The sequence below is a fragment of the Rhinopithecus roxellana genome, chromosome 11 (assembly GCF_007565055.1).
Source record: "Rhinopithecus roxellana isolate Shanxi Qingling chromosome 11, ASM756505v1, whole genome shotgun sequence".
Taxonomy (NCBI): domain Eukaryota; kingdom Metazoa; phylum Chordata; class Mammalia; order Primates; family Cercopithecidae; genus Rhinopithecus; species Rhinopithecus roxellana.
The window spans coordinates 134,980,451-135,005,060 of record NC_044559.1 but is presented as its reverse complement, the minus strand read 5'-3'; the positions used below and the strand labels follow the sequence as shown (position 1 = coordinate 135,005,060).

The 24,610-nt window shown below is 52.2% G+C and overlaps 1 protein-coding gene across 2 annotated transcripts in view; it reads left to right on the top strand.

Moving 5' to 3' along the window:
• ADAMTS14 (ADAM metallopeptidase with thrombospondin type 1 motif 14) overlaps nt 1–24,610 on the top strand; it is an 88,029-nt gene extending 63,419 nt beyond the window's left edge. For both annotated transcript variants that reach the window (XM_010362852.2, XM_010362851.2), the window contains exons 11-22: nt 693–841; nt 2,811–2,986; nt 5,225–5,358; nt 5,743–5,866; nt 6,902–6,982; nt 11,996–12,159; nt 13,623–13,791; nt 14,237–14,369; nt 15,928–16,135; nt 20,140–20,269; nt 20,354–20,464; nt 22,532–24,610. In XM_010362852.2, coding sequence (XP_010361154.2) covers nt 693–841; nt 2,811–2,986; nt 5,225–5,358; nt 5,743–5,866; nt 6,902–6,982; nt 11,996–12,159; nt 13,623–13,791; nt 14,237–14,369; nt 15,928–16,135; nt 20,140–20,269; nt 20,354–20,464; nt 22,532–23,025 — 2,073 coding nt within the window. In that variant the 3' untranslated portion in view covers nt 23,026–24,610. The remainder of the gene's footprint in view (nt 1–692; nt 842–2,810; nt 2,987–5,224; nt 5,359–5,742; nt 5,867–6,901; nt 6,983–11,995; nt 12,160–13,622; nt 13,792–14,236; nt 14,370–15,927; nt 16,136–20,139; nt 20,270–20,353; nt 20,465–22,531) is intronic.

Genomic DNA, 24,610 nt, shown 5'->3' with positions numbered 1-24,610 from the left:
CCAGAGAGCTTTGAGTGTTTTTTTTTTGTGCTACCCTACAGGAAAAGGGAGGGGAGTTGCCTCTAGTTGGGCCCTCCTTTATTGCCTGGCCCTGTGCTAAGGCCTGTAGAGATATTAGAACAGTCCCACTTAACAGGTGGGTAAACTGAGGCTCAGCAAGCTAAAGTAGCCACACATAGCTAGTATTGCTGAGCTGGGATTCAAACCCAGGAATCCTTCATGCATACCCTCCTTCCACTGCATGCACAGACCTCCCCACATGGCTGGCCTGCCTCCCAGAAGCGAATTTTGTGATCCCTAGAAGGTAATTTTGAGATACAGAGCCAAGATCAACTGTAGCTAGTGTGGGAAGATTGTGTCATCTCTCCCCTATCAGCCTTGTATTACTCCCGGGAGTGCAAATAATTGCACATTTATTATTGTTCATCATAAGATCTGCCATTTCTGGAGGGCTTTGTATACTGGGTATGACCTCATCAGATGCTATGAGCAGGTACAGTTACCCACGTTGTCCAGCTGAGGAACAGACTCAGAAAGGCAAGCCCTTTGTCTAAGGTTGCTCAGCTCGTGCTGGGGGTGGGATTCTGCCTAAACCCAGGCTCATGCTCTTGTTATCCCTTTTTCTGGCTCCCTGGGTGGGCTCAGCAGCAGCAGCAGCCCAGGGTTATCTCATGCCCTCTGCTCTGCCCCAGTGGTGCTTCAAAGGTCACTGCATCTGGAAGTCGCCAGAGCAGACATACGGCCAGGATGGAAGCTGGAGCTCCTGGACCAAGTTTGGGTCATGTTCGCGGTCATGTGGGGGCGGGGTGCGATCCCGCAGCCGGAGCTGCAACAACCCTCCGTGAGTGTGCTTGGCAAGGGTGGGGAGGGCAGGGAACCCCTCCCCAGGGCAGAGGGGCTTGAAGGGGAAGGCACTGGGGAGACAGTGCAGGAGAGAAGGGCCCCTGTGGGTGGTTGTGTATGCTAGTGCATGAGGACACAAAATTGTTGGTGGAGGCAGATCACTCCTACCTGCATCCACTAAGGACTCTCAGGTCTGCCTTCTGTGTGTTTGTCTGCACCAGTGGTTCTCAAGCTCATCTGCAGAAGATTCCCCAGAGTCTGGGTGGCCCTACTTCTTCATGCGTGTAACAAGTCCTCCGATGACCCCGACCCTCTGGCTAAACTTTGAGAAACACTGATCTAAGTTCTTTGTTGGAAGAATCAATTCTCTAACTTTGTTTTCTACCACATGGAGAAAATCATCCTTTAATTTTTCTTAACTTACCTCTTTCTAACGTCAAAGGTCCTTCCACTCCTCCCCACTCCCGAGTTTTAGCATTCTGGGGGAGATGTCCATTCTCCCTTTTCATCCCCTCTATGGGGATCTTCTCCCCAACACCATGGTTTTGGGACATCTGAGCCCTAGTTCTCCATCTCCATCTCCATCTCCAAGCTGAAGCAGCCTTTTTAGAACAGCACCACGAGAGATGGGGACTGGCCAAGGCCGGCTGCCTGGGTCGGTTGGCTCTTGGAATGCAGGGGTTCCGAACCCCTACAGCGACGGGGCTTGGCCTGACCCCTCACAGCACTGAGCGGTATGATGAAGACTGTGGAATCGCAGCGTTGTAGGGTCACAGTGGCTCTGGTGTCCTCAGGAGTGGTCATTCATACTCTGTTATTTATCTCCAGGGATGGGAAACTCGCTGCCTATTGAAGCAGCTGTTCCTTTGTTTTAGATGATATAGCCATATACTTAATATAGGCGGCTGTATTGACCTTCTACACACATGAACCGAAAGGGACTGCCTTTAACTTTCATCCTTCGGAAATACAGAGACTGTGGTTATAGTCAATCACCTTGCAGGCATGACCGACAATTATCCCTCGGTATAATTGGTATCAAAGCTACCATTTATTGAGCTCCTCTGTAATAACTATTTTTATTTTATGAGGCTTAAATGAAATAATATGTGTGCTCTCAGCACCATGCTCACACAATTAAATGCTTAATAGAAGACAGCTGCTGTTATAATAATCATTATTATAGTATGTCAAGCACTTTGTGCTAGGTGGGATGCTAAGCACTTAGGTACAAAAATCTGTGCAGTTCTCCCACATGTCTATGAGTAGGGTACTGTTAATCCCAGCACTTGGACACTTTGTATCAAGCCTTACCCAATCCTCTTGACTTAATGGAGAAGAGAGCATAGATGACTATAAAATACCTTTTCTTACTATTCTTCACAGACACACCAGGAGGTATGTAAAATAAGAGGATTATAGTCCCTGTTTTCAAGGGGAAATTAAGCCACAGCAAGGCTAAGTGGCCTGGCCAAGGTTGCACGGTCAGGACTTGGAGGCCAGCTCTTCTGATTCCAAATCCAAGTTTCTTTTACCACTCCTTAGTTTATGATGATGTTAAGTGGAAGTGGATGCAAATGGGAGTGGCCGAGTTGTTTATGGGGGCCTGCTCTATGCCTGGGCCTGCAAAACAGTTGAAGGCACCCACAAAGGTGAATAAGATGGATTTCTCTTCCAGCCCAGCTGGAGAGGGTTAGTCAGTCCCTGTGTCAGTCTGTACATCTGTCCATCACACTCACCATGGAATAGGTGGTGTATGTCGGAAGGGTAAAGCAGGGAGGAAGAGGGACCTGGAAGGCTGAGTTCCACAGCCCCCACCCTGGGAGCCATTCTCTGGTTTATGTCAGTGTAGGCCCTTGTCATGCTATTGTGAATGGCTGAGCTGCTCCTGGTGGCCATGTGGGAAGCCTGGCCCTCCCCAGTCTTCCCAGCCAGCAAGGTCACCCATTTCTCTGTGCCCGTCCCAGCCCAGCCTATGGAGGCCGCCCGTGCTTAGGGCCCATGTTCGAGTACCAGGTCTGCAACAGCGAGGAGTGCCCTGGGCCCTACGAGGACTTCCGGGCGCAGCAGTGTGCCAAGCGCAACTCCTACTACATGCACCAGAACGCCAGGCACAGCTGGGTGCCCTATGAGCCTGATGACGGTAAGCGGGCCCCACCCCCCTCCCACCCCATGTCCTTGGGCATCTGCGGGGGCTGTGTGTGCCCAGGCAGGGCCTCCCACACCCGCACCCACCAGTGAAGGTGGAGGGACAGTGGGGGTACCAAAAGGGAGACTGCAGTCAGCAGGCTCGCCATATACCCTTGTGTAGGCCTGTTCTTGGCATACTTCTGGGGTCATCATCCCCATCAAGGCCATCCCTGATTTGTGTACTTATGATGACAGTTTTCTGGCAGATGCAAGGAAAGTGTCTTGAGGAAGGGACATTTCACACACAGGTGTTGCCATGGCCGGTAGCAGTGTTGGCTGTTAGGGTTGCCTGCCTTTCGTCTTCTGTCCTTATCTGCAGGGAGAAGAATCATACAGGTGCAGGCACCCTTCCTGTTGCATGACCAGTGTCCTGAGGAGCTCAGTCCTATTACATGCTGTGTTTTTAGGTTTTACTGATTGGGCTGTGGTTTCAGCAGAGTCAATGAGATGATTTTGGAAGGCAGGCAGTTGGATCTGGTGGGATCTTCTTACTGACTCTCTAGGCTGCCCTGGGACATACACAGGACTTCTGGACTTATGTAAAGAGTCTGAATTTGGGGACTATAGTGGTGCCAGTTCCCGTCTGTTTTTGAGTGTTTCCAGTGATGGTTCCATAGCGGCAGATCATCCAGGGAAGGGTTGGGATTTGTGGCAAGTCAGAGCCTCGACTGGAAGAGCCCTCAGTGATCCTGATTCCAGCTTTCCCCTGCTAGCCTCTCTGTGGGTCCTGCAGGGACAGATGCTCATTCTCCATCACACAACCCTTGACCCAGACAGCTCCCATCAGGACCGGCTTTCCTCCCCGGAGCCCGGGCTCCACCCTGGAACCTTCAGCTCTTCAGCTCTGGTCTAGAAGGACAGACTCTTCAGGTTGGAATGGACCTCAGAGGCCTGTCATTGCCAGATTCTTCCAGAGCATCCCTGCAGGGGGTGTCTTCTCTCTGCTTGGATTCCTCCCGCTCTGGGGAGCTCCCCACTCCCTTGGCACTGTTGGCTGGCTTCCGTTGCTGCCCAGAGAGCTGCCTGCCTGGGTCAGGATCCTGCCTGTCCTGGATTGGAGCCCCCTGAGACCCAGGTCCCTCCAGGAATCTGGTTCCTGTGCATGAAATCCAAGGTGGTCTTGGAGGTTGTGGCTCCAGACTTGAGCCCTTCCTGCTGGAGACAAGGAGTCACTAGCTGTCCTGGGAGCCCAGGCCAGAGCAGAGCCCAGCAGGTTCCTTAGCAATTGGCGGAGGGAAGCTTGGTTTGAAAGCCTTCCAGATCCGTTCAGAAACCAAACCAGCAACCACAACGTTGGGGAGAGGAGGGACTGGGAGGCTCGTGGGGCAGCTGGACTTTGGGTTTTTCCCAGGACTGTTAGATGAATTCCAGGAAGTTAGCTAAGCCCCCAACCTCCTTTTTTCTAAGCAGTACAGTACGTGTTTATATGTTTTCTGGAACCTCCTTTTTAGGACATCTGTAACCCACATAAAGAAGGAAACATTTAATTGTTAGGAGCAGAAAGGACTCTCTTTCTCCCTGACTGTTGCTCCATTTTGCAAACCCAGATACAGACCCCTTTTCTGCCTTACTTTCACGCAGCCTTCTAATGTTTACAGACATGTTAACGTATATATCATACATGGGCACAGTGAGGTTTTTAAGGGTCAGAGCAGGACTCAAGCCAGACTGCTTGGGTTACAATCCAGGCTGAACCACTTACTATGTGGCTGTGTGGACTTGAGCAAGTTCCTTAACCTCTCTGGTCCTCAGTTTCCTCCTCTGTAATGCTAGCACCTACCTCATTGAGGTATTGAGAGGGTTAAATGAGTTAATTCATGAAAAGCCATTAAAGCTGTATTTTAAGGGCACATGAAGGTTTTAGAAATATCTAGTACATAGTAAGCATTCACTAAGTGTTGGCTTATGATTACTTTATCACTTGATTTTTCTCAATAAGCTGATGTGGTATTTTACTGATTAGGGATAATAAAAATAGGGAACAAAGGCTGGGAGAGGCCGGAACATTTACCCAAGGTCACATGGCTGATAAGTGACACAGCAGGGATTTTCAGCCCCAGCACCACACTCAGTGCTCCCCCAACTGCCCAGAGCTGGCCCGGGAGCTTTCTGGCTGGACCACGCACTGATCTGTCCTGGGCCACTTTCTCTGAGCCCAGCTGGGGACTCAGCATAGTCCCTCTGCCTACAGATACCCAGAAGTGTGAGCTGATCTGCCAGTCGGCGGACACGGGGGACGTGGTGTTCATGAACCAGGTGGTTCATGATGGGACACGCTGCAGCTACCGGGACCCATACAGCGTCTGTGCGCGTGGCGAGTGTGTGGTGGGTGCACCCTGGGCCACCCCGACTACCGGCAGAGGGAGACTGGAGGGCTGCACTGCAACTCCTCCTGCCTGGGAAGATGAGCGTTGCCTCACCGGCCCACTCGCAACACCCTGTTGGTCCTCAGCATAGCCCTGGGTTGCTGGAAGGGGCTAATTATTGCTGAGCCCCATTGGAGGGGAGAGGAGATGGCAAGAATCCTCATCATGCCGGGGTTTAGACCTCACCCAGGTCCCACGGTGAATTTGTGCCAGAATCCTGTCCAGGGACACCTCCCAGGCCAGAAGTCCTCTCCTGACCAGGGCCTAGGGATGGGAATGGGAGCCCCGGGGTGGCGGTGGGGACAGGGGAGCCTCCTCCCACTGACCTCACCTCTGGCCTCAGCCTGTCGGCTGTGACAAGGAGGTGGGGTCCATGAAGGCGGATGACAAGTGTGGAGTCTGCGGGGGTGACAACTCCCACTGCAGGACTGTGAAGGGGACGCTGGGCAAGGCCTCCAAGCAGACAGGTGAGTTGGGCTGGGGCTGGAGGGCTGACAAGGGCTGACTGGAGTTCTTGCCGTCCCTCGGGGGGCCCTCCCTCCTTGAACTGTGCCACTGTCTGGGGTGGGGAGAAGGGGCCCTGGGGCCCATCTCTAGGCCTTCCTGGGCTGCCCAGGCTGATGAGCCAGGCGCTGCAGCCAATCACCTCATCTTCCAGGCAAGCTCCTCCCTGAGTCTGGGGCCCAGGAGCTCCAAGAGGCATTTTTCCCGCTAGGCGATGTTTTGTGATGGGAGCTTGGCCATCCCTTGGACCCTGGGGTTATTGGTGGGAGGGAGGGGTCAGACAGATCTAAAGGGGCAGCCAAGACTGGACTGATAATTTTCTTTTCCTCTCTTTCTCATTTTTTAAAACCTGCGGCACTTGCTGCTTTGAATTCCTGGTATCTTTGAGTTCCTTGACTTTCCTCTCTATCTCCAATCTGACCAAACTTGCTGTGGAAAAGAACCCGATATCAGTCATTCACACTTTAGTGTAAATGGGGCCTATTTTCTCTTGGGAGATGTTACACTTTGTCTTCCCTTTGATTGTTGGGGACAAGGTTGGTGGCTCTGAGAAAGTCCAGGCCTTGGGTCGGGAGGGCCATGGGGGCTCAGGACAGTCATGTGGGGTCCTCACGGCCTTTATCGTTTAAATTCCATCAGTAGCAAGTAGTTTAAGGTCTGAGAAGAAATGGGGGAGAGAGAGTCAGAGGAGCGCAAAGGGAGGGGGGAAGGGCAGAAGTGAGAGGTAGAGGAAGAGGAAGGTCAGGAAAGAGGGAAGTAATAGCCGCTCTCACACACACAGAGGCCCTTAGAGTTTACAGGACACGTCTCATTAGATCCCCCCAGCACCCTTATGGAGAAGGTCTCATCCTCAGTTTACAAATGAGGATACAGAGGTTCAGAGAGGTTCTGTGATCAAATGAGATGTTCCTGGGTGCCCAGCAGGGGAGTGGGGGATGCTGGGCAGTGGGACCACCAGCTTAGAATGCTCATGACTTCTGGATCACCCTGTGTGGCAGGAGCTCTCAAGCTGGTGCAGATCCCGGCAGGTGCCAGGCACATCCAGATTGAGGCACTGGAGAAGTCCCCCCACTGCATTGGTGAGTGCCGGGGTGCTGGGAAGGGACAGCGGGGTCCCAGGCCCTGCCCTCTGATTTGTGGGAGCCGGGAGAGCAGAGGGCAAGATTCTAGTACAAGTGGAATTGTACTAACTGGAATAATGGGCAGGGACCCCCTTTTCATTTTATTTTAAATTTTTGCTGCATGGGTAACCCATTCCATGGTTTACATTTCAGAAGGTCTAAAAGGGGACCTAGTAAAGAGTCCCCTTCCTATGCCTGTACCCCAGGGGCAGTTTTCTTCCCCAAGGGCAACTACTGTTAATAATTTCTTGCGCACATAGATGGCTGTTAAAGGAGAACCATTTTCTTTTTTTTTTTTTTTTTTTTTTTACCATTTTCTTTTTTTTTTTTTTTTTTTTTTGAGATGGAGTCTTGCTCTGTCGCCTAGGCTGGAGTGCAGTGGCGCAATCTCGGCTCACTGCAAACTCTGCCTCCCGGGTTCAAGTGATTCTCCTGCCTCAGCCTCCCAAGTAGCTGGGATTACTGGTGCCCACCACCATGCCTGGCTAATTTTTGTATTTTTTAGTAGAGACGAGGTTTCACCATCTTGGCACTCCTGACCTCATGGTCCACCCACCTCAGCTTCCCAAAGTGCTGGGATTACAGGCGTGAGCCACTGCGCCTGGCTCAAGGAAAACCATTTTCACAGAGTATATCAGTCAGCTTTTGCTGCCTAACACACCACTCCAAAACTTAGTGACTTCAAACAAGAATTGCTTCTTATCTTGCAGTCCTGGAGGGCATCAGTTTGGGCTGGGCTCTGTGAGATGGTTCTTCTACTTGTCTGCCTGAACCGACTCATGCAGATACCCTCAGCTGGTAGTTCTCTGGGAGCTGGTTGGTCTAGGATGGCCTCACTCACATGTCTTCCGGTGGTTGGTACTGGCTGTCAGCTGGGGTCATGGAGGTGGCAGGGCCCTGTCCTCAACAGGCTAACCCAGTATTATTCACATTATGTCTGTCACATAGTCCTCAGGAACGGCTTGTGTCATGTTTTCTAGTATCCCATTAGTCCAAGTCACATGGCCAATCCCAGATTTAAGGGGTAGAAAAATAGACTAGCTCTTGATGGTAGAAGTGGTGAAATTATAGCGCAAAGGAGCATGAATAGAGGAAGGGGAGGAATATAGAGGCATTCTGCAGTCTACCACACATTATTCTCATTATAATTATTACATTATTCTCATTATAATAACAAACACCAAGCCACTAAATGAGGTGACATCCTTATGCTTGTAACAGTTATCCAACTATGAAGCCAGGCTGGATTAAAAATGAGAACCCCATAATAAATTAATAAATTTAAGTAAAGGCCATTAATATAATGTGATAGATGTTTGGTTTCATTTTTTCTGAAACTAAATTGGCTGTCAAAAAAATAGACATGTCCAGAAAGGCAAATCCGTAGAGACAGAGAATAGATTAGTGGCGGCCAGGGGCTGGGGAAGGAAAGAGGCATGATGGCTAATGGGTATCAGGTTTCTTTTTGGGGTGATGAAAATGTTCTGGAATTAGACAGTGGCGATGGCTGAATCTACTTAAAAATCACGTCGGGTGCAGTTGCTCACGCCTGTAATCCCAACAACTTTGGGAGGCCAAGGTGGGCGGATCGCTTGAGCTCAGAAGTTTGAGATCAGCCTGGGGAACATGGCAAAATCCAGTCTCTACAAAAAAATACAAAAATCAGCTAGACATAGTGGTGCATGCCTGTAGTCCTAAGCTACTTGGGGTGCTGGAGTGTCTCAAAAAACATTTTACTGAATTGCACACCTTATTCGAGTGAGTTGTATGGCATGTGAATTATATTTTGGTTCAAACCCTGTGAGCCTGGTTCAGAGCAGGGTCCCAGTGGCAAGTTGGGCAGCAGGCTGCTTCTCTCACGCTGGGCAGTGGCGTCTGTGTTCAGACCCCTTTGCAGAGGACATACAGGCCACAATGTCCCCTTGAAATGTCACAGAGGCCCCTCTTACCTATTACATCTGCCAAGTCACACTGCTTGGCACCAATTTCATCATAAATGGAAAAACAAAACACATATCTCTTGGCAGGCTCACATCACACACAAATGCTGCCATTCATATTTTTAGGTTATCATCAAAACAGCAATTTGTAAATATCTTCAAAGTTTCCTAGATAGCTTGCATTTCCTGGAGAATGCATCTGCATTGGCACCTCCCCTTAACACAGCTGCAGTGGGTTCCTAAACTTATATTCTTGAAGGCACCTGAAAGGCATCATCCCAACAGGCCATAGGCACAAGGGGAAACTGAGAACCAAAGTGGACTGGGGGCCTCGGTATGCCCGGATTCATCCTTGAGGGGTGTGGGCAGAGCCAGTCCGGGCCCAGGTCTCCTGCCTCCCAGCCCTGTTCCCTTGCCAGCCATGCCACTCTACCACAGCGAGCCCAGGTTAGAGGACATTGGTTCAGGCAAGTCCTGCCTGCTATGCCTGCCTGGCTGTGGGGAATGTGCTGGAGTTAGGGGCCGGGGGAGGGAAGGGGCACATCTATTCCAAAAAGAGGCGGAGCTCACTGACACTGCATCGCCTGGGAACGATTGCAGAACAGTAGCAGCCCTTCCAAAAAGAGGCGGAGCTCACTGACACTGCATCGCCTGGGAACGGTTGCAGAACAGTAGCAGCCCTTCCAAAAAGAGGCGGAGCTCACTGACACTGCATCGCCTGGGAACGGTTGCAGAACAGTAGCAGCCCTTCCACCCTCTGCTGTCTCCAGAAATCTAGTTCTTCGGTCCCCTCGAAGAACCAGTCTTCTGTGGAGGTCATGGCAGAGGCTGCTAGCACCCGGGGCAGGCCGAGTGCAGGCTTGCTTGCCTGTTTGTTGGGTGAGTTCCCTGAAGGGTTAGAGTTTTCCGGGGAGTCTGATGGGGAGAGCGAAGCAGGGGCGGCCCAGGAGCTGAACTCTGAAGTTGGCACAGGTTGTGTGATTATACAGGTGTGAGGCACACAGTGGCCTTCAGTGAAAACGTGTGAACATGTGTATGTGAGTGTGAGTGTGTGCTTGTGCGTGCATGCCCGTGTAGGGGTGTGTGTACCCAACAGGGTATGTAGAGGCCCAGGACAGGTGGCAGCCCTGGCAATGAAGGGAGAGGCTCTGTCCATTGTCATTAGACTCTCCTGGAATTGGGGACATGGACTCTCTGAAAGGAAGTGTATGGAAGAGAAGGAGAACTCACACTGTTAGTATCTCCCATGCGCTGGGCCATGAGTTGCCACTTTTCATGCATTATGTTTAGTAAGCCTCATGGCCATCTATGAATATTGTTATCCCATTTTGCAGTTAAAGGAAACTGAGGCTCAGAGAGAGGTTAGGTACAGAGCAGGTCAGTGGTGGAGCCTGGATTCAGGACTGGGTCTGGACAGCGGAGAGTTTATGGTGGTCCACCCCCCACTGTCTGGAATGAGGGGTGCATAGTCGGGGCTCTGCTACAGTGAGGTGCAGGAGCAGTCAAGGGCAATTAGGAGGACTGGAGTCTGCACCTGGCCTGAGGAGCTGCCCAGCCTTAGTCTAGACAGTCTGAAGCTGCTGGGGGCCAAGAGCAGTCAGGGAGCCTGAGGGAGAGGCCTGGGTGGGCAGGAGGCAAGGGGCATCTCTCCAGCAGCCTCCCAGGAAGGGGCAAGGCTCTTCTTTTTCTACCCCTCTTCCCCAACCCCTCCCGCCCCCACATTGCTGCTGTGTCTCTGGGCACCTGGGCTCTGGCCCAGCTCCAACTGTAGCCCACTGTGTGTCCAGGACACTGTGTGTCTAGGAGCATCCAGTTCCCCATCTGTATTAACAATAGCCCAGCCCTTAGGATGTATTTAAGGATTGAACTGAAGCAGTTGGCAGAGTGACTGGCACATGGTTAGTGTTCTTGGATCCTTAGCTCTTATATGACAGTTACGACCATTTAAATCTGTCCCAGGTAGGAGCTCTGTGGGCCCTTCCTCCTGGACACCCCAGGGCTCTGGAGACTTTGCCCTCCCTACTTGGCTAGGGGGCTTGGGTCTCAGGCTGCTGGGCCCTAGGAAGTTCAGGTACCAAAGGTACCACTCAGGGACCTTGGCCAGTTGTCGGCATCTACATGTCTCCCACCCACCTGCCTCCTGGGGTCTTTTGGTAATAAGTTGTGAGTTACTCACTGACTGGGACATTAAGGGGTAGAAATTTATGGATTTTTAAAATCTCTGCCTCTGTGCCAGGGCCTGTGCTGGGCCGAGGACACCAAGATGGAGATGAGCCAACAGGCTGCTGGGAGAGGCATGGCATCTGCAATCACAGCAGTGCCAAAAGCCAGCACTTTTCTGGTGGTCTAGCGATAGTGCCTACCTCACGTCACTACTTGCCAAGCTGGCTATGTTTCTGAACTCTTCTCATTGTCCTGAGAGCCTCAGTAGTCGGGGGCGGGGATTTCTATTATCCTCCTGGGGCAGCAGCAGCCGTGTGAACTGGGTACAGTTATCATTCCCATTCTCCAGATGGTGAAACTGAGGCAACACAGTGGGGCTGAGTAGTTTCCTCCCCATCAATCTGACTCCAGAGCCTGTACTCTCAACCTCTATGCTCTGCTATAGAAATTCTAGGGAGGGCAGAATCCCTGAGGATTGGGAAACCAAAGAAGACTCCCTGGAGGAGAGGGGATTATGCTGAGCCTCAACTATGGGTAGAGATTAGTTAGGCAGGAAGAAAGGAAGGCAATAAGGGTGGGAGGAATGGTGTGCACTAGGATCCAGAGGCAGCAACAAGAGTGTGTGTGTGTGTGTGTGTGTGTGTGTGCGCGCGTGCGCGCGCGCACCCAGAGGCCGTGACAGGTGTGTGTGTTATGTGTGACGGGGAGTGTGTTGACCTGTCTGACTTGGGAGGGCTTGGGTGGGGAGGAAAGGCAGGTGGACGGGAGCCCAGACGGCTCACTGGGAAGGCCTTGAATATCATATTTGGGGCCTGCCCCCTGTGGAGAGGAGCAGAAATCTGTGTGACTCTCTCTCCTCACCGCCCAGTGGTAAAGAACCAGGTCACCGGCAGCTTCATCCTCAACCCTAAGGGCAAGGAAGCCACAAGCCGGACCTTCACCGCCATGGGCCTGGAGTGGGAGACTGCAGTGGAGGATGCCAAGGAAAGTCTCAAGACCAGTGGGCCCCTGCCTGAAGCCATTGCCATCCTGGTGAGCCCCACTCTGTGCAGTGGCAGCCCCTGCTCACCCCCCTTGTCCCCTTAGATCACTACATCTGCTGCCAAGCCAGCGTGGCACCATTTTGGTGTCTTTAGGAGCCTGGGCGAGGGCAAGTCACCTTCCATCCTGGGGTCAGCTCCTCATTTGTACTTAAAAGCCTGCAGGATGGCAAGTGAGGAGAGATAAAGAGAGTTATCTTCTCACTGTCAGACCCCAGATGCTACATGCAGGGAGCCTTTGAGGCAGTCTTGGAAATGGAGCCTGGAGGGAGGCTGGGCAGGGCTGGGTCATCCTGGTATAATCCCACATCTGTGTGCATCATAGCATGGCTGGCAAGGGAGTCCAGGAGCAGCTTCCTTGGGCTTTAAGGCAGCTGATCCAGGGGCTCCAGCCTCCTGAAAAGGGAACAAGGAGCTGACTGGGGCCCATTGCTGCCCGTAACCCCCTTCCTAGAGCATGGGCCAGGGCTTGTAGAGCAGGGATTAACCCAGCAGATGAGACCATGAGGAGCTCTGTCCATGGTGCCCTCAGCACTGGCTGGTGGCAGGGATACCTTGGATGGGTTTTGTTCCTGGTGTCACCCTCACCAGCTGGGGGGATCCTGGAGGACAGGCTCTGTGGCCTATTGGTATCAGTATTATCAATTCAATCCAGCACATATTTTTGACTCACCTTATATTTGTTGACCACCCATACATTTATGGTCAGGTGATTTTCAACAAGTGTACCAAGGCCATTCAATGGGGAAAGAATAGTGTCTTCAAAATATGGTGCCAGGACACCTGGATATCTACATGCAAAAGAATGAAGTTCGACCCCTTCCTCACACCATATACAAATATTAACTCAAATAGGTATAAGAGCTTAAACCATACAACTCTTAGAAAAGAACAGAGGGGCAAATCTTTATGACCCTGGATTCTTAGATATGACAGGCACTAAAAGCATATACAGCAAAAGAAAAAATAGATAAATTGGACTTCATAAAGATTGAAAACTTTAGTGCATCAAAAGACATTATCAAGGAAAGGAAAAGACCACCTGCAGAATGGGGGAAAATACTTGCAAGTCATATATTTGATGAGGGTCAGTATCCAGACCATTCTTATTAACTGCCTTCTAGAGCCAGGCAGTGTGGATGCTGCAGTGAGCAGAACAGACAGACAGACAGCCCTGCCCTCCCATCCGAACTTAGGTCTATGAAAAGAAGAGCATTCCTAGGTGCACTGGCTGACCTTGCGCCTGGCACACGGCAAGTGTCCAGCCTGAGTTTGTCCCATGGCAGCTGGTCTGAATCCAACCTCCTACTGCACCCCAACCATGCTGGGCACAACCTCATCCCAGCTTTCACAGGTTCTCCGACCCTAAGGCCTTCTCTTGAGCCCCTCCCCTCCCAGTGCATGCCACCCTTGCTTCCTTCTCTGGTCCTGTGCCAGCTCCCCATCTCTCCTCAGGTGCTCCCCCCAACTGAGGGTGGCCCCCGCAGCAGCTTGGCCTACAAGTACATCATCCACGAGGACCTGCTGCCCCTCATTGGGAGCAACAATGTGCTCCTGGAGGAGACGGATACCTATGAGTGGGCACTCAAGAGCTGGGCCCCCTGCAGCAAGGCCTGTGGAGGAGGTACCGGTTCCCTGACCCGCCAGTGCATTGTTGGGGCAGCCCAGGATCCCTTGAGAGGCAGGGGTGGGCGCTAATGTTGTCTCTTTTGATGTGTCCTTGCCTATGACTCAGTTTCTCCTTGAAGATCTCCAGTGTGTGGAAGCCCGTTTTGGGCAGGGCCTTTGGGATGAGGCTGGGGGTGCTAGAGCCATATCCAGGCAGAGCCTCTGCCCTAAAAGAGCTCACCCACTGTGAGGACAGACAGCTGTCCAAAGCCATCTTCTCACGAGCGAGATGGAGCTGATCAGGAAGGTGTCCCTCAGAAAGTGACATGGGCAGGCGGGGCATAGGCAGAGGGAGGTGGGATTGGCCCACAAGGTTCTCCATGGGTACTGCCCCTGAGGCCCCAGCAGGGCAATGGGGGGCCTGGCCAGACTAGGCCCACGGCAGCCTGCCCACCCCATAGGGATCCAGTTCGCCAAATATGGCTGCCGGCGCAGACGAGACCACCACATGGTGCAGCGGCACCTGTGTGACCACAAGAAGAGGCCCAAGCCCATCCGCCGGCGCTGCAATCAGCACCTGTGCTCCCAGCCTACGTGAGTGCTCCCGGGGAGGGACAGGGAGTCTGGTTCTATGCCTAGCCCGGGCCCCAGGCAGCGGGGCTGCTGAGCCTGCTCCCCTCAGCACTGGGTTATGGAGACACGACCATATAGGCAACATGGGTTTCAGTGCTTCTGGGCTCCAGGCCCAGGCCAGGATGCTGATCTCTACCTCTTCTCTGACCGATTATCAGGAGTCTAGGGACTCAGCCCGCCAGCCCTCAGCCATGGTCCAGCCGCTAATTGGGATTCCCTGGCTTGAGGCTACACGCTCTTCTGAGCACAAGGATGACCTTGGGATTATTTGGGGGAGAGCCTTTGGGGAGAGGAGAGAGCTGTGCCTGGTGGAGGGCTCATGGCCAGGCCTCTGAACCTGTTGCAGAGCCAGCCTCAAGACCTCCTCAGCCTCCACTGGGCTCCCCTAGTACATCCCAGGCAGACTGAGGCCGAGGGTGGCTGGCGGGTAGCAACCGCAGAGGGCCTTGCCCATCCTCCTGCTTCCCCAGGAGTCCTCCCTGGCAGGGGTAGGGTGCTGCCTGGGTCTCGTCAGCTTCTGCTCCCCTGGGCTGGGGGAATCCCAAGGCCAGGCATATGATCGGGGCAAGGGTGGGAACTAGCTAGAGGTTGCTGTGGCCTCCCTGTCTGTGCCCAGGCCAGACCATGATACCCAGCCCCTCCTCTGCCCAAGACAGCTTCATAACCAGCCCCCTGTGCTTCTCTTTCACTCATTCCTTTGTATTGTTATTCAGACTGATTTTCCCACTAATGCCTGTAATCACGGAGCATGCAGGGTTAGCTCTGCCTGAGCTCCTGGCTGGTGTCCCCCAACCCTTACCCCTTTGGGGTTTTAAGGAAGAGGATGACTTAGGAAACCTGCCTGCAAGTGACTAAAAGATGCCTTGGGAACCCAAGGAGGAGTAGGAGTTGAGGCTCTCCCTCCTTCCATCCCCACCAGAGCAGTTTTGTTTCCTCTAATGCACCCAGTGGGCATGCGCTTAAGATGCTGTTGGAAGTTGCTCAGTGGCTAAAAGACACTTGCAGGCCAGCAGCATAGCTACTCTGTGCGGAAGCTGTGGGTGATGACGGTGACAGTAACAGTGTTCTTGTCCCAGGAGCCCCATGGAGATTGGGGGATCTACCTTGAAAGTGTGGCTTTGATCTGTTTTGTGCCCTGATGCTTCTCAGCACCCAGGACAGTGCCTGCACCAGTAGGTACTCAAATATGTATGTGGCTTTGAAGTAATCATGATGTGAAAATGGGATAACTGAGGCTTAGAGGGCTAATAGCTTGCCCAAGGACACGAAGGGTGCTAGGATTTAAATATGCATCATGCCTGTTTTTCAGACGAGACACGGCAGGAGAGAAGAGTGCCCTCCCTGAGGTCACATACCCAGGTAGCTGCAGAGCCAGGTGGACAGTTGTCCTAGGCCTCAAACATTCTGAATCCCAAACCCACTCTCTGGCTCTTGGCTGCAGCTGTCTGGGGATGGGAAGTGTCCTCTGGGATGAAGTGTCCCCTTGGTCTCACCTCCTCTCCTTTCACCCTGTTTCCAGGTGGGTGACGGAGGAGTGGGGTGCCTGCAGCCGGAGCTGTGGGAAGCTGGGGGTGCAGACACGGGGGATACAGTGCCTGCTGCCCCTCTCCAATGGAACCCACAAGGTCATGCCGGCCAAAGCCTGCCCCGGGGACCGGCCTGAGGCCCGACGGCCCTGTCTCCGAGTGCCCTGCCCAGCCCAGTGGCGGCTGGGAGCCTGGTCCCAGGTGATTGTCCTCAGGAGGTGGGAGGGGCTTGAGGAGGAGGTGGGTCTGAGGGATTTTTTGGTGCTCCCTGCAGGCAAGAGAGTTTCTGCCTGAATTGCTTCCCCTACATCAAATCTTGTTTTTCTTAAAGTAGAATAGCTCCCGCATACCCTGGGCCATGGCTCTGTGCTAGGCCTTTATGTGCATTCGTTATCGCCAGTAAGCTTCACACAGTGCCGGGAGGCATGGGTTCACGTCCCTGTGTTCCAGATGAGCAGATCGAAATACACTCTTGCATTCCAGAAATATTTGCTGAGCACTAGCACAAGGTGCCAGACCTTGTACTAAGAATGTGGGAACCCAGCATCAACCAGACAGAGCTGATTCTTGCCCTCGTGTAGCCCACAGTCCTGTGAGGGACACGTATTAGACCATCAGTCAACCCACAGCCAAGCACTGACAGACTGCAGTCGGAGCTGTGTGGGGAGTAGTGGGGCAATGTGGTGGAGGATGGACGGTGGTCAGAGGGCTTCTATGAGGAGGTGTTGCTCAAGCTGAGACCAGAGGGACAAGCCACAGGAAGAGACCAAGGCAGGAACCATCTTACAGTGTTCCAGAAACTGACAGGACAGTGGGGCTGCAGCTGGCTGGGAGGGATAGGGGCTGCAAGATAACACTGGGGAGGCAGGTGGGGGTCCATGGCTACAGGCTTTGCAAGGAGTTTGCATTTTTTCTAAGAGCAATGGGAAACCAGGGAAGCCTTTTAACACAGGCCTTACAAGCTCTGATTTCAGGTTGTAAAGACCACTCTGGCAGTGCTGTAGAAGGTTGTCAGGAGGTCAGGGTAGCAAAAGGGAGACAGCAGTAAGCCTGCTTAGTTATCTGAGTGCTCTGTGGCTTAGACCCTGGAGGTTACCAAGGAGAAATTGCCTCGAGGAAATTGTCTTGGGTTTTCTTTTAAATACTCATTTGATGTGAACATTGAGAACATCATGCCAAGTAAAACAAGCCAAGCTGGATGCAGTGGCTCGTGCCTGGAATCCCAACACTTTGGGAGGCTGAGGTGGGCAGATCTTTGGGAGGTTGATGTGGGTGGATCGCTTGAGCCCAGGAATTCGAGACCAGCCTGGGTAACATAGCAAAACCTCGCCTCTACAAAAAATGTAAAAAGTTAGCTGGGCATGGTGGTGTGTGCTGTAACCTCAGCTGCTTTGGAGGCTAAGGTAGGAGAATTGCTTGAGCCCAGGAGGTCAAGGCTTCAGTGAGCTATGACCATGCCACTGCACTCCAGCCTGAGTGACAGAGCAAGACCTTGTCTCAAAAGAAGAAAGAGAGAGAGAGAGAGAGAGAGAGAGAGAGAGAGAGAGAGAGAGAGAGAGAGAGAGAGAGAGAGGAGAAGAAAAGAAATAAGCCAGACATCCAGATATATAAGGACAAACACTATATGAGGGCACTTTGCTGGTGATTTCCAGGGGCTGGGGGAGGGAGAATGAGGAGTTAGTGTTTAATAGGCATGGAGTTTCAGTTGGGAAAGAAGAAAATGTTCTGGAAACAGATGGTGGTAATGACTGTACAACAATGTGAATGTGCTTAATGACACTGAACCGTACACTTAAAAATAGTTAAGATGGACTGGGCGTGGTGGCTCACCCTGTAATCCCACCACTTTGGGAGGCCAAGGCAGGCAGATTGCCTGGGGTCAGGAGTTCAAGACCAGCCTGGCCAACATAGTAAAAGCCATCTCTACTAAAAATGCAAAAATTAGCTGGGCATGGTGGCTTATGCCTGTAATCTCAGCTACTCAAGAGGCTGAGGCAGGAGAATTACTTCAATCTGGGAGACAGAGGTTGCAGTGAGCCAAGATCACGCCATTGCACTCCAGCCTGAGCAACAAGAGCAAAACTTCATCTCAAAAAAAGAAAAAATTAGTTAAGATGGCAAACTTTTTGTTATATAGATATTACCCCAATTTAAAAACCTCATTTGATCACAATGATGTTCATTGTAATAGCAAAACATTAGGACATATCCCAAATGTTTATCTATAGAAGATTAGACCAAAATCATGGTCTGTTCATACAATACAGTACTATACAACAAGAAAAATGAACAGGCCTGAACTGTACTTACCAAAATAGACAAACTTCTATTAATAGAGGATACATTTAGGTGAGAAAAAGCACTTCAGTATGAGGTAAAAAAGCACTTCCAATGGATGTCACTTCCTTAATGTTTAGAGGGGCACAATGCAATTTGCAAAAATTCCGGGATGCTCATTTATTAAAGCTGGTAGTGGCATCTGGATAGGGTTTTGTGAATAACTGCATACTTTTCTGTATGCTTGAAATATTGCATTATGAGTATTTGTAAAGAACCAAAAATCCGTACACAACGCATGCATTTTATATCCATCTCCATAATATATAGCTTCACTTGTTTTGATATAAAATAGAAAGATTGCTGGTCTTCAAAGGACTCCACAGATAAAAGTAACAAAGAGATGGCAGATAATGGAAGATACTGGCCCTGCTGCAATAGGCAAAACATAGAGATGAATCTCTAAATGTAACTTTGATTAAGTAAGAATTGCAATTCAAGGCATACACAGAGACCGGATGGTCTTCAGTATGTCCAAAGAACAGAGGAAAGGTTGGGGGTTTTATTAGAAGGAGATATAATATGTATTGTGTTGAACACAAACTCCTTGGCACTAGACAAGCTTTTGGGAGCTGGCAAGCTCTGACTGGTGAGTGATGGTGCTATGTAAAACTAGCCTTGGAGTCACAGTAGGTTGTTTCAGCAGTTGCTAGGTAAAACTGGTCTTGGAATTACATCAGCCTGTTTCAGCAGCTGGCCTTGTGGAAAATTTAATTCTTGGAGCAGGTGCTAGGTGCCCTGAGTGCTTTTTCCGCTGGCCCCTCAACTCTGATTTAGTTGGGTGTGACAAGTATGACCCTATTCATATAATCAACTTTCACAGCCCCTTATGAGACTGACTGAGCAGTCAGGAGCTGTTAACTGCTGTTTGTAATGATTCATCCTGGGAGGATGAGCCATGTTTGTCTCGTAGTTCTGTGTGGCCCCATGACCCTTGTGTCTCAGTGGTCACATGCTCCAGTGTGGGAAGTGGGGTCCTGCAAGTTCCTCTCCTTCCATCTAGGTAAGGCTATGGTCAGGACCCAAAAAGTAACCCAGTCACAATGGGCAACGCTGCTTTCCTGGAGTCCCTGCCCCTCCATTGAGGACCTCCATAGGCCCTGTTTGTCAGAGTAAGAGTGGGTCAGGTCCAGGGGATGATGTGTGTGGCCACCCCCTGCAAACGGTGGTCCTCTGCTGCCTCCTGCTCCTTGTAACTGCACCCTTCCCCCTCAGGGAAGAAGACACTTTTGAACATACTTCTGCAGGCCCATGTTTGGTAAATCAAGTCACAAGATTATTGACTATCAGAGCTAGTCAGAGAAGGGTCCGTGGAGACCCTGTTGCCCAGCTCTCTCGGTTTACAGTGTTAGACACTGAGCTAGGGGAGGGGGTAGCAGATGCCACAATCCAGGCCCCTACATCCTGTTAATAGGATATCATCACGTCAATCCACCTGCCCCAGGTCACACCATGTAGTGGACTGCAATAGGGGAGTTTGCTAAAGTGATACACAAAATATTTAAGAACCCAGGCACAGACCAGACACAGTGCATGCAGGTGGTAGTAGGGAATGGGATCCCAGAGGTTCCCTCCTGAGCCACAGGTTAACCATTTAGATTGTGGAAAGGCCCATGGGGCTACAGGCTCGGGGCAATGGCTCTTCACCATTGGTATCAGGAATATTTGATAGTGGGTGCGATGTCCCAATGAGGTTACTTAGAAGCAGTCCTTGCATGTCCCTCTGGTCAAGTGAAGACTTGATGCTCTGTTTCATACCCTTTCTGTCCCTGGGCATTGGCTGGGCTCTGAGCTCACTGCCTCGTCTTTCTTCTCTCCACCTGCCCTGACCCCGGCCGCTGTGCCTGGCACTGACCCACCCATGGCAGTGCTCTGCCACCTGCGGAGAGGGCATCCAGCAGCGGCAGGTGGTGTGCAGGACCAATGCCAACAGCCTCGGGCAGTGCGAGGGGGATAGGCCAGACACCGTCCAGGTCTGCAGCCTGCCCGCCTGTGGAGGTGAGCCAGAGGGGATGGGGAGGCCAGGTCCAGTCCCTTGGGACCAAAGTCCCAAATACTAGAATTGCTTCTCCCTGCTCATAGGAAATCGCCAGAACTCCACGGTGAGGGCTGATATCTGGGAACGTGGGACGCCAGAGGGGCAATGGGTGCCACAATCTGGACCCTTACATCCCATTAACAAGATATCATCAAGTAAGTACAGTCTATGGACCCTACCCAGCTCCCCAGACCTTTCAGTGGCCCTTGTGTTGCAGCATGGGCCATGCAGTGGAACAAACCCAGCTTGTAACTGTCTGTGTGACCTTCACCTCCCTGAGCCTCAGATTCCTCAGCTGTGAAGTGGGGAGGAGGCTCTACTGGTCCATGACCCCTTACCTGCAATTCCAAAATGTTTATTTCTAAGTTTGGTGCAAACCTACCTGGCAGCAAAATCTGACCTGAACTAATGAGATCATTTATTCTTTTGCTATAGAAATGTAGCCATATTTAGTTACAAGGTGATATCTCAGGCTCCACTGAGGATGTTCTATAATATAAACACAGAATATTACTTTTCTGATCCCCAAAGTTCTGAATTCTGAACTATATCTGGTTTCAAGATTTTCAAACAAGCAATTATAGATCTGAGCTGCCTTTATAGGATTGGTGAGAGAATTGGATGAGAGAACGCATGCACTCCTGTCTGGCTATCAGTTTCCAGTAACCATAGGCTTAGCAATTTCTCTCAGCCCCATGATTCAGTTCATCCTCCCATCTTTCCATTCATCCACCCACAGATAAATATTTACTGAGCATCTGCTACGTGCCAGCCTGTAGATTCTTCACCCCTTTCCTAGGTTCCATCTCTCTTTTCTTTCCTCACCCTCCTGAGGACCAGGGTCTGGCAAGATGAGTAGCGGAAAGATCAAAGACCCTAACTCCTAGTTAGAGGACCAGTTGGCTGCAAATTTCTTAACCTCTCTGAGCTTAGTGACCTCATCTGTAAAATAAGGGTTCTGACTAGATGTCCTCAAAGGACATTCTACCTCCAGTCTTCTACTTCTTTGCTCCTAGGCTGAGGTTCCGAACGGGGGAGTCCCTGGGTTTCCTGCACTTTTCCTTCCCAAAGTTAAAGGAGGAGGCTCTGATTCTGGTGCCAGAGATCTGGCGCCATCTAGAGGCCACTGGCTTTCCATTTTTCTCTACTCTTTCTCTTGTTCCCCTAAACCTGCCCCTCCACCTGTGTCTCTCTCTTTCCCTCTGTTCCTCCCACTCTTCCCACCTCCCTCTTTTTTTCTCTCTCTCTCTGGCAAAAATTAGTAGACAGTAAAGCTTCTGCCTTCACATTCTGTCTGGAGAAACCTACATGGAGTTATCACAGAAAGGTGTGGTATTTTGGGCAAAGCCAACTAGTGTAGTGAACACTTACTTTTGCCAGGTACTTTAAAGATGTTATCTGCAATGTGATTATTCATCGGTAAGGGCCAGCATCAGCCCCATTTTATAGGTGAAGAAACTGAGGCTTGGAGGGTTTAAGTGACTTGCCAAAGGCCTCACACTTTTAAGTGGTAGAGCCTGGATTTGAACTGAAATCTGCTTGATTCCAAATTAAGCAGTAGCAGTCTTAATGTCCCGATATGTGCTGACTGTGGCAGGATGGTCAGTCTGCCTGTCCCAAGCATGAGTTGCCTGGGCTCTAGCCTGACCCTGGCTGGAGTGGGTCAGGCATCTTGGGTTGATTGGGAGGGGCTAGGGTTCCCACTTCTATCCAGAGCAGCTGCAAGTTAGAACCACCTGGTGGTAGGCCACACCCTAGATTGTCCAATGTGTGGGTGAAGGAGACGGGCATCCCCAAGGATTCCAGTGTGCAGCAAGGCTGAGGGCGAATGGTCAAGGGCCAGGGTTCTCAGATGCGCCCACACGTGGAGTCCCCTGGAGGGCTTGTGAAAGCACAGCGCTGAGCCCCAGCCTGAGTTTCTGATGCAGTAGGACTGGGTGGTGCCAGAGGATGTGCATTGCCAGCAAGCTTCCAGGTGACACTGATGCTGCATGTGGGGACATCACTTTGAGATCTGCCACTCTAGAGGATTTTAGTTCCTCTTCCATGTAGTCAGGGTTTACTCTCCTGTCAGGCGGCTCTGTAGCTCTGGGAAAAAGCTTTACAGTGGGTCCAGCAGGGACGGGAGGTGGAGGGCCGGCAGTCAGTGGGTGAGTGGGAGGCGGGGCCACCTGACTGACAGGCATCGCGACGTTGCTTCCATCCTTGTGCTGTGTGTGCAGCGGAGCCCTGCACAGGAGACAGGTCCGTCTTCTGCCAGATGGAAGTGCTCAATCGCTACTGCTCCATTCCTGGGTACCACCGGCTCTGCTGTGTGTCCTGCATCAAGAAGGCCTCGGGCCCCAGCCCTAGCCCAGACCCTGGCCCAACCTCACTGTCCCCCTCCTCCACTCCTGGAAGCCCGTTACCAGGACCCCAGGCCCCTCCAGATGCTGTGGAGCCTCCTGGAAAGCCAACGGGATCAGAGGACCGTCATCATGGTGGAGCCACACAGCTCCCAGGAGCTCTGGATACAGGGTCCCCAGGGACCAAGCACCCCTTTGCCCCTGAGACACTGATCCCTGGAGCATCCTGGAGCATCTCCCCTACCACCCCCGGGGGGCTGCCTTGGGGCTGGACTCAGACACATACGCCAGTCCCCGAGGATAAAGGGCAGCCCGGAGAAGACCTGAGGCATCCAGGCACCAGCCTCCCTGCTGCCTCCCCCGTGACATGAGCTGTGCCCTGCCATCCCACCGGCACGTTAACACTCTGTGTACTGCCCCGCGACTCCCAGCTCAGAGGATACACACCGCAGGGCAGGCGCAAGCACAGACTTCATTTTAAATCATTCGCCTTCTTCTCGTTTGGGGCTATGATGCTCTTTACCCCACAAAGTGGGGTGGGAGGAAGACAAAGATCAGGGAAAGCCCTAATCGGAGATACCTCAGCAAGCTGCCCCTGGCGGGACTGACCTTCTCAGGGGCCCTGTTGGTCTCTCCTGCCGGGACCAGGGTCAACTATTACCCCCTCCTCACAGACCCTGGGCCCGGGCAGGTCTGAATCCCAGCTGGTCTGTAGCTGGAAGCTGTCAGGGCTGCCTGCCTTTCCGGAACTGTGAGGACCCCTGTGGAGGCCCTGCCTATTTGGCCCCTCTCCCCAGAAAGGCAAAGCAGGGCCAGGGGAGGTGGGAGGCTGTTCGCAGCCAGGCCCAGAGGAAGGGGGCCTGGGAATGTGGCATGAGGCTTCCCAGCTGCAGGGCCGGCGGGGGTGGGACACAAGGTGATTGCAGGCCCAGCCCTGGAAGCCGAGAGCTCCATGCAGTTCCACCAGGCGAGGCCAGGCAGCAGAGGCCAGTTTGTTTTTGCTGGCTGGAAGATGGTGCTCATGGCCATACTCTGGCCCTGCAGATGTCACTTGTGTTACTTCTGGTGACTCCAGATTACAGACTGGCCCCTCAATCTCACCCCCAGCCCACCAGAGAAGGGTGCTCAGGACACCCTGGACCCCAAGTCCTCAGCATCCAGAGGTTTCCAAACTGGTGCTCACCCCCTGGCTCAACCAGGATGGCAACTTCAATTATCACTCTCAGCCTGGAAGGGGACTCTGTGGGACACAGAGGGGACACGATTTCTCAGGCTGTCCCTTCAATCATTGCCCTTCTCCAAAGATCACTACTGCTGGAGTCAGGCATCTTCGTCTCCTACCTGGCTCAAGCTGGGCCAGAGTGTGTGGTTCTCCCAGGGGTGGTCGGATCCCAGGACTGAGGACCAGAGTCCACTCATAGCCTGGCCCTGGAGATGACAAGGGCCACCCAGGCCAAGTGCCCCAGGGCAGGGTACCAGCCCCTGGCACAGTGCTGGGGTGGGGAAGACACACTGACCCGCGGTGCTGTAAGGGCCTCAGCTGGGCTCAGCTGCTGGCCATGCTACCTCCAAGGGACAGGTAACAGCCTTAGATCCTCTGGCTCTCAGGAAGTGGCAGGAGGTCCCTGGACACCTCCAGGGTCTTGGAGGATGTCTCCTAAATTCCTGCCGGGTGATAGAGGTGCTTCTCACTTCTTCCTTCCCCAAGGCAAGGGGGCTGTTCTGAACCAGGCTGGAGGAACATAAGCAGTGGGTCCCTGGCCTGCAACCCAGGGAGTGGAGGTCCTGGGGGGCTCCCTGCCCTCCCCCTGCTGCCCTCCCCTCCCTGGGATGCTGGGGCACACATGGAGTCATTCCTGTAAGAACCAACCTGGCCTGTGTTAAACTCTTGTGCCTTGGAAATCCAGATCTTTAAAATTTTATGTATTTATTAACATCGTCCTTGGACCCCAAAAA